The sequence below is a fragment of the Ambystoma mexicanum genome, chromosome 6p (assembly GCF_040938575.1).
Source record: "Ambystoma mexicanum isolate Mex_15411 chromosome 6p, UKY_AmexF1_1, whole genome shotgun sequence".
Taxonomy (NCBI): domain Eukaryota; kingdom Metazoa; phylum Chordata; class Amphibia; order Caudata; family Ambystomatidae; genus Ambystoma; species Ambystoma mexicanum.
Window position 1 is genome coordinate 1,146,697,110 of NC_090935.1, and position 12,534 is coordinate 1,146,709,643.

At 44.4% G+C, this 12,534-nt stretch overlaps 1 protein-coding gene across 2 annotated transcripts in view; it reads right to left on the bottom strand.

Moving 5' to 3' along the window:
* DOCK8 (dedicator of cytokinesis 8) overlaps positions 1-12,534 on the bottom strand; it is a 1,170,453-nt gene that overhangs the window by 44,760 nt on the left and 1,113,159 nt on the right. For both annotated transcript variants that reach the window (XM_069625758.1, XM_069625759.1), the window contains 3 exons: positions 5,831-5,920; positions 3,752-3,988; positions 3,387-3,530 (listed from right to left, as the gene is read on the bottom strand). In XM_069625758.1, coding sequence (XP_069481859.1) covers positions 3,387-3,530; positions 3,752-3,988; positions 5,831-5,920 — 471 coding nt within the window. The remainder of the gene's footprint in view (positions 1-3,386; positions 3,531-3,751; positions 3,989-5,830; positions 5,921-12,534) is intronic.

A 12,534-nucleotide genomic window follows, 5' to 3' on the forward strand; every position in this document is an offset into this window, starting at 1 on the left:
GTCAACCCCAGAACTCTCTGCTGTTACTGGTGGATTATTTTTCCTTATACCTCTGTGAGTGGGAACCTTTTTCCATACTCACAAAATGTTTTACTCTTTTTATGAGTGTCTTTTTTTAAGACTCTCCATAGTGTCTTTTAAAAGTTATCCTCTTTAACAACATTTTGTCAATGCGTGCCTATTGTTGCTGGCTTGCCCTAGGGGCTATCATTTTAACTTTCTCTGGCTAAACTTGTGAGAACTACAGCTCCCAAGGGTCGAAAGGATCTTTGGATCCCTTTTACATTTTATTAGGTGCGACCAGCACCCCCCACCCCCACACCTTATGTCGAGTGCTGGGGAGATACTGCATATCATCTTTCTCATTTTAATTTTAACATTTATGTTACAAGGAAAAACTTACCTTTAATGGCTGGTGGAAGTGTACCTTTTTATTAATAAGTTGCACCTCTACCACAGGCTGCTTCCAAAGGGTGCTAATTTTACCAAAATGGCCACTCTCTTCGTTTTTCACCAATTTAGCATTCCTTGTCCTGTTCCTTCCCCTGACATCCAGCTTGGGAAATTCCTTTGTGTTCACTTTATCTTTAGGGGAAATCCTATGGATTCCCTGCCCAGGCCCCACAGTGTCTGAAGGCAGGAAGCGAGGGAGGAGTCCAAAACTCTGCAGCCCTTTGTCTTTCAGCCTGACTGCGAGACTCAAGTTCAAACTGGAAGGTTGGCTGTCCTGAAAGGATTGTCAACCCCCAAGTTTGAATGTTGCATGGCTGTTTGATTGGCTGGTTTCCTGCATAAAAGACTAATGCTGGAAGCTGAAGAGGTAGTCGATCACTGGAACCAAAACCGAAGAGGAAGATGAAGAAACACAGCTGAAACTATTTCCAGCTACGGGAAAGACTGCTGTGTAACCAGAGCCTCCTGTAGCCCTTCCTTCCTATCGACCTCGGGATCCCGAAACAGACAACCCCGACCCACAGCCAGATGGGACCCACTAGACTGAAGAAGACCTGCATCCCACGTTGTGCTACGACCTTGAGAGGGCTGCAATACCCCAATACCCTGGGACCTCAAGCCATTGTGCGGATCTCCAAAGGCCCAATTCAGATCCGCAAAGTCCCCTCACCAGAGTGCTGGACCTTTGTAATGACGAGAATCCGACCAGTGATATTCTGTCTTCTTCTGTGCTCCTGTAAAGGCGCTAAATCCACAGAGCCGTGAGGTAATTCTTGTCTGGAGTCTTCCCCATGTGATGCCTGCTGTAAAAGGCCTGTCTTCCATCTTCTTGAGAAAGGAATCCATCAACCGGGTTTTTGGCTGCATATCCTGACGTCTTCCTGCTGCAACTCTTCTTCTGTGCTACGAACTGTGTTTGCTGGGATGTTTTACCTACCTTAAGCCTTTCTGATCTCTGTATAGCTTTGGGATGTTTTCTGTGATTGGGAGGCCACTCATCCAGTTCACCCAGACCCACTGCAGAATCCTCCTAGGATTTCTTCTCTGAAGTCCCTGGACCCTCACCTAACTGGAAAGTGAAACACTTACTTGTTTGAACAGTCTTCCTCTGGAAATCTTGACTTTGCCTGCAACTGACCCCCATCTCACCCTGCCTCCAGCTGGCACCTAGACCACTAGGCGCCCTCTGCTGCCTCTGAGTGAACTCATGCTATAGAATAAGGGAAGGACTGGATAAGAAAAGGGGTCTGCCTTGAAAAGAATAACAAGTGTACAAAAGGGACTTCCTTGTAAAAGAAGTTGGTTGGTAACTGTAACTCAGAGAGTGAACAGTTACAAAAGTTACTACTTACCTTAGAAATGTTCTGCCATTCTGAAAAGTATATGTAACATCTTTCTTTCCTTAGAAACTCTTTCCCCATTCTAAAAGAAAGCAGATGTAAGGTTTTATTACTCACCTGTGATTTGGTTGTGCCTCTTCCCAAAAGTAATGCTGTTGGTTCCACTTCACTATTCCTGTTAGTATAAATGTATGAGCGGCCCCAACTGGGTCTTGCTTCCCCTGACTTTCTGTTAGCCTGTGCAGAATACGTCTACCTTAGGTTTTACCTACCTAGAATAACCTTGAGTCATTCATAAAGAGTAGCATTGGGTTTTGCTTTCCCTGGTCTGTTTTAGACAGAAAAAGAGTCTTAGGTTAACATCTGCCTTTATGTTGCTGAAAGCTCCTTTAAACAATTAAGAGGTTTTCCTTACCTTGAGTTAGCTGTGTGCCATCCAAAAATAAGTTAGAAGAGTTATTGATTATCTCAATCTGTGTTTCACTGATCTCAAAAGCACATTCCTGGAATAAGTGTCCCACTATTCTGTATAGTATAATGTCCAGTTGATTTACTATGTGATTTCCTTGCTGAGCGCCACAGTATAACTGACAGGGTCTGCTACCCTTGTATTACTGTAAAGTAATTTGAAAATAACTTATGGTTTTACTCCCCAAGAATGCCCTCTACTGAATGTGTATACAAAGGTCTGACTTACCTAGAAATACTGTTAGGTGTTTTTAAATAAGGTCTGTGCTTTGATTTGTGTATTTAAAGCAGTGTTGTGTTTTTATAATGTGTTTACATGCTTTATGATAGTACTTACTTTCACGAGAATCTCTTGGTCTGCTTGTATATAAAATATACGGTCCCTACTTTAACGGCTGGTCTAGACCAGCCGTTCAGGTCGGGTCCCGCAAAGGGACCTTGTAGTAAGGCGCTAATGGGTTAACGGCGCTGCAGCCTTTTACGGCGCCGTTAACCCATTAGCGCCAGGGTCGTAATGAGGCCCATAATGTGTTAGTGTTTTTTCGGATCATATGTATAATACAATTTCTTTGTACTAATTCTACAGCCCTCTCTCCCTCTTAAGATAAGCCTTACTTCAGAAAAACTGTCCTAGCAGTTCTGGAGAACATTATGAATACAGAAAGATAACATACAGGCCTTCATTAGGAGTTTGGCTGTTACCTGCCGGTGCTACCGGCGGGTTACCGGCTAACTCCTCTTACCGTTACCGGTGCCCAATATCCCGGTGTTACCGGGATATTACGGGTTGCTGACAATGGCGGTAAGTTCCCATCCCATGGAGTCCTATGGGATGGGAGCCCCTGAATCACAGGCACTGCTGTGATTGAGTGAATTCTCGGCCTGGTCAGGCCTGCTGGTGGTTCACTGCGTCTACCGGCAGACTCGGGACCGGCATGCTTATAATGAGGCCCATAATCATTTGTAGGTGTTTCAAAGAAGAAAAACAACTGGAAAACCAAGCCGCAAGGTAAAGCCAGGCTCGTATGGCATTTTACATATTAACCCTTGGAAAATACGAAGTGACTAAGACAAAACCACTGCAAATGTATGTGAAAGCACAGCGTGGATATGGTGAATCACTACCTGATTGACTGTAGCGCCAACAGAACCCTGCAGCACCATCTGAAGCATTTTGGCATCTGGCGGCTCCTGGCTCGTGGCGACAGCCAACTCAAGTGTTTTTTTCTGCATGTCTTCAATGGCAACTTCGATTGGGGTTAAGATGAACTAACAAGAAGGAAAATAGATAAGTTAAAATGCCATCTCATCAGAAAACATTGCTGACTTCTGAAGTGTGGTGCATATCTTTTATTCGATACGTGTATGGTTTATATATCTGAAGCCCTGTATGATTTGCAGGCAGGCCCCAAAGCCTGTTGCTGGATGGGTTTGTGCGTTGTGTGCGTTTCCCTCCCTAGTTTCTCCCCGTTTGAGGGACAAAACTGTACCTCTTCCTTCTGAATGACACTGATTCTTGTTTTGATGTAGGGGAAGGCGTGCATGGTCGTCAAGATGGTTTTTCGCTTGTACTGTTCGCAGAGGCCACCCCTCGGGCGCCCGTCCAGAGTGAAGGGCGTGGTGTACATAAAGCGACGCAGGTTGAAATTCTTCTCAAAGTAGGTCACCCTGTCCTTCATTTCGTACTCATCAAAATAGGGCTCTACAAATGTAATCTGTATGTAGGCCTGTAAGGAAAAAGAAAGAGGACTTCAAAAGGATCCGGCTATAAACCAGTCAACCAGTTCCCAATTCACAGAATGCAAGAAATGACAGGGAAGATGACCAATTTGCTTAAATGATCAGACATTTGATTTTGCTTTTACATATTGCAATGGACATGACTGTATGTATGCTGAGAAGCACTCGGTAACTGCCACATCACTTTGTACATCATACATTGCCCTGGTCTGAGTAGTCATCAGAGAATTACGTCTCCTTTATGTAATGTCAGCGGAGACCAGCCACTGTATGTACAATCATTGAGGGGCAGTTAATTTCTAAAAACATGCATAAGATTTACTCTTTCTCCCCCATGGCCGTTAAAGCATCACCAATATGTTTAACAATTATCCTACAACCTGTTCAACCAGTTCCCAATTCACAGAATGCAAGAAATGACAGGGAAGATGACCAATTTGCTTAAATGATCAGACATTTGATTTTGCTTTTACATATTGCAATGGACATGACTGTATGTATGCTGAGAAGCACTCGGTAACTGCCACATCACTTTGTACATCATACATTGCCCTGGTCTGAGTAGTCATCAGAGAATTACGTCTCCTTTATGTAATGTCAGTGGAGACCAGCCACTGTATGTACAATCATTGAGGGGCAGTTAATTTCTAAAAACATGCATAAGATTTACTCTTTCTCCCCCATGGCCGTTAAAGCATCATCAATATGTTTAACAATTATCCTACAACCTTTTGCAGGACAATAACAATCAACATCCTGTCCACTCTGTAATCATGACTGTTTGGCCATATCATTTCCAGGTCCAATCCTTAGAGGGCACAGTGCTTTCTGAAGCACCTCTATCATTCCTGCATACTTGAGTACTAAGCATTACCCCCACATGACCAGGGCCAGGTGTTCTGTCAACCTAGACCGCCAGACTACTTCATGGAAAGATTACATTCTACAAGCAGTGCTTAAACACAGATTCCACTTCAGGCATATAGCCCCTGAGCCTAGGTAGCCAACACATGCTTGCTTCCCCCTCTAATTGTGTTAAGGACACATCCATTCATCTTAGACATGGAACAGGGTCATGTTATTGCAGGTGATCTGTCTGTGGTGCATGACTGTGGACACTGGCCCCACACCCACCTACTCTACTTAATTGTGCACCATTAGATGCCGTCATTGCCCTTATCGTGCTTGTACTCTGCCTATTCACAGTCTCCTCCCAATCTCCTCCTTACCCTATTTTTTTGGGTGCTCATGATTCTTATATTATTTTTGCACTATTTCCGGCCTGAACCATTCTTTAGAATGAGGGTATTTCCTGTTCTGCTTGCCTTGGGAGTGTTGTTTCAGATCTAAAATCTGACCTGTGACATTTCTGGCTCCTGTCCTTTTTCTAATCTTGGTCCCTTCTCCTGTATCGTGTGGCCCTTCTGCTCCACCCGCCCACTGCCCATGAACATGCCCCACTGCTATTATTCAGTGGGGAAGCAAAAACGGTGAACCACAGAAATTATTCTGTGGTAACATGAGACGCTCCCCTTGGACAGAAGTAACGGAGCATAGTGTTTAGAGTAGGGTACTTCATATGCAAAACATAATCGGAATGTCAGTGTAAGCTGCCATTTTAGGTGGAAGGCTTTTCAAGATCTTGGTCTTCTTTCCTGCTACCAATCACAATGGCTGCTCTCTTGCTGAGCTTTGCGGTCAGTTCTACAAATTACTTTTGCACATTCAGCTTCCCATTGCTCCGACAAAGTTGGTACCTCTGTACTAATGAGGGTTCTTTTTATACATTGTATTGACTTTAGTGACACATTAATTTAAATTCTGCATACCTTATTAGGATCCAGCTTCGCTTTGTTAACAGGAGCAGAATCTTTTATCACTTCCACAGCCTCAACACCAAAACATTGGCTATAAAAACCCTGCAGAGCAAAAAAGGAAAATACGCTTTTTGAAATCGAAAATAAAAATATACAAGTTAAGGAAATCAAGCTATTGTAATAGTGTCAGCAAGAAACTCATTAGCACTAGTATTCTTCACTCGACCCCAAATCTCAACATCTAGAACTTTGTGCACTCGGGACCAATCCAACCCTCTTCCTGTTACTTCTCCTTTCCCCAGAATTGAACTGTAAAGTTTAAACCACTGGGTGTGTTCGCAGTGTACAGCAATCCGCCGCTTCCCAGCTAAATTCATGCTTCAAAAATCCAAGACATAAATACATATTCTTTGCTGTTACACCTTTAATCCTTCAATAGTTTATTTTATGTAAAAATCCTACCATTAATAAAAGACTCAAATCATCAAGAGTCCAACTACAGCTGTCCCACAGCCCAGGCTGCTGGATATGCTAAAATTCCAGTAAAAACTGTAACAGATGCATTAACCTCTTTCAATTGGTGCCAGCAGTGGAGGCTCATCTGTAATGGGCAAGGAGGGTGGTGCCGGCCCACCAGTACCCTTGCCCATTAGGATGGAGCCGAGCCAGCCCAATGTAAACAGTAAGTGCTCTGCCAGCTCCTTTTTTCCAGCTGAGGAAGTGCTCCTGGGCTGGCTTAAACTGTCAAAGGAAAATGTGGCTCCTCAGCGTGCATGTCCCATGGACCATCCAAGGACACGGCATTTTGCTTCCCCACCCTTGCATAACCCATTGGAGATGCAAGCAGGGGTACTGCATCTCTGAATGTGCGTGGGGCTGCTCCTCTGCTTCACAGCACATTCAGAGGGTCTGGCGTGGAGGAATAGCAGAGGCCTGCCTCCTGCGTGCATGTGCAGGAACCAGGAAGCACTATTTTCTTACTGGTTCCTGTTCCAGTGGTGCAAGAGCCGGATGGCATTTGTGTTTCTTGGGAGGTTGCTGCATGAAGAGGAGCAGTGTCTGGACCAGGGTTAAATGTAAGAATAATGTATTTAATATGTATTCGCGCACAAGTGAAGGAGTGTATGATGCATGGGTGGGTGCTGGGTGCATGCACAAATGAGCAAGTGCATGGTGTATGGGTGCACACGAGTGCTATGTGAATCAGCAAGTGAATGTTGAGTGGATGTGTGAGGAAGAGTACGCTCGAGTGTTTGTGCCGGGCCCCACCATGGAGAGAGTAAGGGGGATGGCAAAATCAAAGATGCCCAGTAAAAAATGATGCCGTAACAGCATAATTATTTACTGGGCATCTTTGAGAAAGCAGGCTTCACAAGTGTTATTGCGTGGCTAGACTGGCATTTTAGTGCAGCCAATCCAGCCCTTTGCTACTGTGGCATGGCATTTTTAATGGCAAAGCCAACTAGTATGTTCTTAAGTGAGGATACTGCCATACATTGGCAGAACCAGCAGGGACATGTTTTCTTATAGTGTCATTACTGGCATTACACACAAAGCAAACATGAGTATGTTCTAATATGGGAATATTGGCAAATATTGGTGTGGCCAAAATGAAACTGTATAGGCACAACCACAATGCCATTTTTTTATACTGGCCTATATTTTTATGTTACGTTATTGGGGCTTATACCGTGCACCACTGGCACTTTCGTGGCCTCTTGGGGACGTCGCAGACCTGAAAAGGAAGGTGAGCTGGCACAGCTTTGTTAGTGAGATTGAGAGGGAAAAGAGGAAGAGAGCTTTGATGTGCTGTTGGTAGCTTCAGTTTGGAAAACCAGTCACTAGGTGCTTATTTATTTTTAGTTGGTAGTCACTATGTGAGGATTGGTGTGTGAGTGTGTGTGGAGATGTGCATGTGGCTGGCTTAGATTCTTGTTTAGTGTTGTGTGCAGTTATTTTTGTAGTTTTCTGTGTTTTTATGTTTCGCTACTGCTACCCTTGTAATGAGGCCCATAATTGACTTCCCTCACTCAAAATTCATCTAAATTCAATACATTGTCCACCCTCAAAATTCATCTACATACAATACGAAGGGCTAGGATGCCTCTATCTCCAAGAAGGTGGCTATGCTCTAACTCTAGCTTTAGTACAGTGATTATACGTTGCACATGCACTTGCATTCAAAAGGTTGCTATACAGAAGAGAGCTGTTAGTCAAACACAGGCGTTAGCAGTAATGTATGTGTTACCAAATCAGAGGGGAATAAGAATATAGTCATCATCTCTTACCCGAAGGATGCTGCAGACAGTTTTGGGGCACCATGGGCAAACAGGGCAAAGAGGGGACAGGAGCTGCCCCAGGCAGCTGCCCTTTGCCTCTGGCCCTTAGCCAGCTGCCTGGGCAAGTCTACCCTTGGCGGGCCTCTGAAATGCAGCTGTTCGGGTCACATGTGGGGGACACAGACCAATGAAAACAGAATGGGCAGGCAGTGGGGAGGGAGGGTCAGGGAATAGATGAAGGTGAATGGGAGAAGGCAGAGGGAAGCAGTGAGAGAGGGCTGCCACGACAAAAGGAAATACACACCTGACTGCCTTAGCCAATTGCTAAGTGGTGGGGTGGGAAAAAGAAGAAAGCCAGACACAAACAAAGGACTACAACACCAAGACAGGGAACTCTAGCTGCAGACAAGCTAAAAAACAGATTGGAAATCAAAGTAAAACACAGATAAATCCCTCCAAATAATACCAGCCAGGCAAAGAAACTAACTGGAAACACACACGGATCCAATTGCAAACTGTCTGACTCTGTGCCCAATTTTTCACTTAAAGTGTGCTGTAAAATGCAGCATGTTAACACATAGTTCAAAAAATGCTCACGGGGAAAGAACTGCCCGACACTCCTTGTTTGGTTTCGGCTCCCTCGCTACGCTCAGCCCCTCTGGCATATTTGGGGCAAATATTTATGCACCTTGAATTAAATATTTCACCTGCCGCCACTGGGTGACAGTGTGGGTGAGCTGTCATGTCCCCTGAGAAGAGGAAGCAATGATGGTGACCGCTCTCGACTGGGCAGGTCACAGGCTCCCATTCCCCCAACAAAGTCCCTGGGACCCTCCCTGAAATCCTCTGCTGTGTGTCTGCAGACACTGACTTTGCGGTAGGAGCGCAATGTGTTCCAACTGTGCCACTCCTTGGTGGCATCCACTGCAGCAGCCCGTCTCCTCCTCCCCCCACACGCTTGCCTCTACCACCAGACTTCGAAGGTCTGCCTGCAGCAGTCTGGTTTTCCTTTGGTGACTGTTTCGATGAGCTGTCACGTGATTGCAGGTGGTGGATCAAGGCGGGTCCCCTTCTATATGACAGAGAAATCTATACCCGAGTACCGAGGATGGGAATTCATTGCGTAGTAAGCACCTAAAATCTACTGAGCATGGTCTGACGGAAAATTATTTCCAGCCAGAAAGTTCTCTTTTTAAAATGTGAAGTATCATTCCTCTTACAACTCTCATGGACAGATGTGAGTTAAGCTCATCACAATAGTGTGGGTTCTGCACAGCGTTGATGAAGGTATTATTAATTTCCTTTTTTGTGCCCTTGGTATTCTGGTATTAGGAAAATATGCTGACCCCATCATTAATTTCTATGGGCATTATGAATATTAGTCTTTCCTCTTGAGATGTAGTTACAAATGCAGTTTCTACTTTTCTATTGAAAGCCTGCAGGCGAAGAACTCATTACACGCCCTTTAAATACCTTAGCTTGGTCGTACTAAGAATCTTTTGCGTCACCCTTACTCTTTGTTTATTGAAAGCTTAGAGGCCAAAGGTTTGTCGTATGAAATATGTATTTTAATTCTCTTAGCACTGTAGCATTAATGCTTTTTTTATATGCCATGACAACTCTTTTAGACACTTAGATAGAGTTGTCATCGTGATGATTAGGCATATGTATATGTTTGCTTTTATATGTATTTGGTTTGCTTTTTAAGAGTATTTGTACCAAAATGAAGAGGTTTAAGAAAAAGATAAACTTGTGGCTCTGTGCATCTAGTTAGAGGGCTCGGTTTAAGGGCTATTGCCTGTTATAAGCCTGTTGGGAGCAGTTGAGGACGTTTCTGAGTATGATTTGTGCCTCCCTTATAACAAATCGAATTTCTGCAAATTCGCCAAGGCGCCGTTGTTCTTATGCTACAGTGTGTTCCCCCGTCTTATGTAGGATCTCCAAGGTCGCCGCTAGAGTGCCTGCTGCATGCTACTATGCAAGAGGCGCTTTGAACAATAGTCGTTCAGTCATTGCCCTCACCTCGTCTCTACACGAGATTCCCCGCATCCCGGAGAGTAGGCCGAAGGACATCCCCACCCTCTTCTTGAGTTTCCGATTATAAGAGCAGATGCGATTAATAGACCTGGTGGCGGCCGGAAGGAATATTTGAACCCTCTTTATACTTTGCTATGGGTGATGCTTCGATTTCTAATGACTACGAATTGTTATCGGTAGATTTGTCTTTTTCCTTGACTTGTATTATGCATTTTCATCTGTTTTACATAGCCACTCCTGTGAATACTGTGACACTTTACTCCCTATGTGCATTATCGTAAACAATGTTGTGTACTCTGAAAGGAGATTTTATTATTCTTTGCAATGCTTCTTCAGTTCCTTTGGGAGAGAATTTGATGTTTTCAGTCTTCAACATTTCGCCACTTTTGCCACACGCTTCCATGGTAATACATCCGATTCTATTTTCGCCAGAAATGGCCAGGATTGGTTGGGATGTTCCTATTTCTGCTAGCTGGTCCGATCATGCTTTTGTTCCTTTTGAATGTGTTGAATTTGATGGCATATCAAGCACATTTTATTCCGTTTTGCCACCATTCATTTTTTGTTCTATTACCTGTGCAAATGAGCTAGCTGAAAGCTTTTGGTATCTCAGAAAAAGTTGCAGATGAGCTAGATCCCTTTGTATAACTCTGAAGTATCTAAGAAATACTCCTCTCCTTGGTATTCCCATCTTTTAAAAGACCAAAGGAGGAATGGGCAGAACATGAGGAAGAACAAGGCTGAATGACTTGCATCAAAAGACCTTGCTCTAAATGAGACCAAAAGAACTGAGAGCCGTTACTGAGGTTTGGGTCTACTTGACCTAAATCATTTGCCCTAATCACATTTGATCAAATTTATTTGACCTTTTTTTAGTCTCAAATGCAGGGGAAGACACCCGCAAACCCCCCACTTCCCCTCAACCTAATCTATACCCTTACCTACCCCATATATATATTTCATTAAATTTGACCGAAAGAAATGTCAAAATAATGATGCTAATACTGTTACTGAGGTATCTAAAATTAATATGTTTTTTACAAAAAGATAACAAAATTGACATCTGTGAGCATGCACAGGATGGTGCAGTGCATGGCGGCCCCAGCGGTTGCCAACTTGATAAGCATGGTTTGGAATGCTCCATTGGTGACCACGGTGTGGGGACATGGTTGGTAGGGAAGCAGGTTTTTTAGGAAAGCACTGTGGCTGCGTTTGATCACCGGGCTGCACACAACGTACCTAACGGAGACCATGGAATGCCTCCTGACACGGAAACCACCAACACAGTCCAAGAGGCGGGCTGCAGCGAGGCCGCGGAACCGCCGGCCATCCCCCGCAACAAGACACAGTTTACCTGTCCAGAGCGCTTCATGGAAGACAGCACGGCATGTCCCGCCACTGATACCAGTGCTCAATCTGGCCCGACGACCTCAGGCAGCAAGGCATCATGGCACGCCACTTCCCAGGGAAAAGGGGGCGGGGACTGGAAGGGATTTTATAGACGAGCACAGCAGCAGGACCCTGATTGGCCACAACCAAACGAGCCCCTATATCAGGCAAACAGCGATGAAGGACTAAGGGCATTTTTTTCTTTGTTTCATAGGAGAGACGGACCTCGGAGCAAGAAGTCGCAAGGGACTATCGCTGGGCGTATGAAGACTGATCTACTCTTCCATCAGCACCACCCTTATTCCCACACCCAGAGAGCCAGTGTATCCAAATTGATTGAAGCCAAGTCCTAAGAGTTCTACTGCAACAAAGAACTCTTACATTTTCATTTTCTAATTCTTTAACAATTCGAGCAAATAAAGCATTCTTCTGTTCAGGCAACCAGTGTCCCCCTCATCCTTCCACAAGGTCTTAAATCTACTTCGCACAATAGTCTCATTCATTCCATTACAAGTATTTCTGCAATGAACCCTGTTACATCTCCAGATGGTATGGATTTCCTTTATCAGCAGATGTCAATTGCTTACATTTGGTAACTCCAGGAAGGCTACTAGTTATGGGGACTACCGGTTGCCAGCCACAGTATTAAGGCATCTGCTGCCTTCCTAGTATCTTTCTTATGTCTGTAAATGAATTCCTCAGTCACGCAGGGCATTTTTACCTCCATTATTAAAATGGGCCAACTCTGACCGTTGCTAAAAAAAAGCATGGACAAGATGTAACTGCTTTAGCTAATTTGTGGCCCATCACTGCTTTGCCTTTTCTAGGGAAATGCCTTGACCGCATATACCATCACGTCTGGAACTCCCCATCTGTGTTCTGCATTGGTTGTGACACTGAATTAGCTCCCACGTTGGCAATCAAGGATGCCCATCGAATACTGGATGGGTGCAGCATCTGGTTGCTTATCCTCCTCCATGCGTCAGTGTTTTTTTACACTATCGACCATAG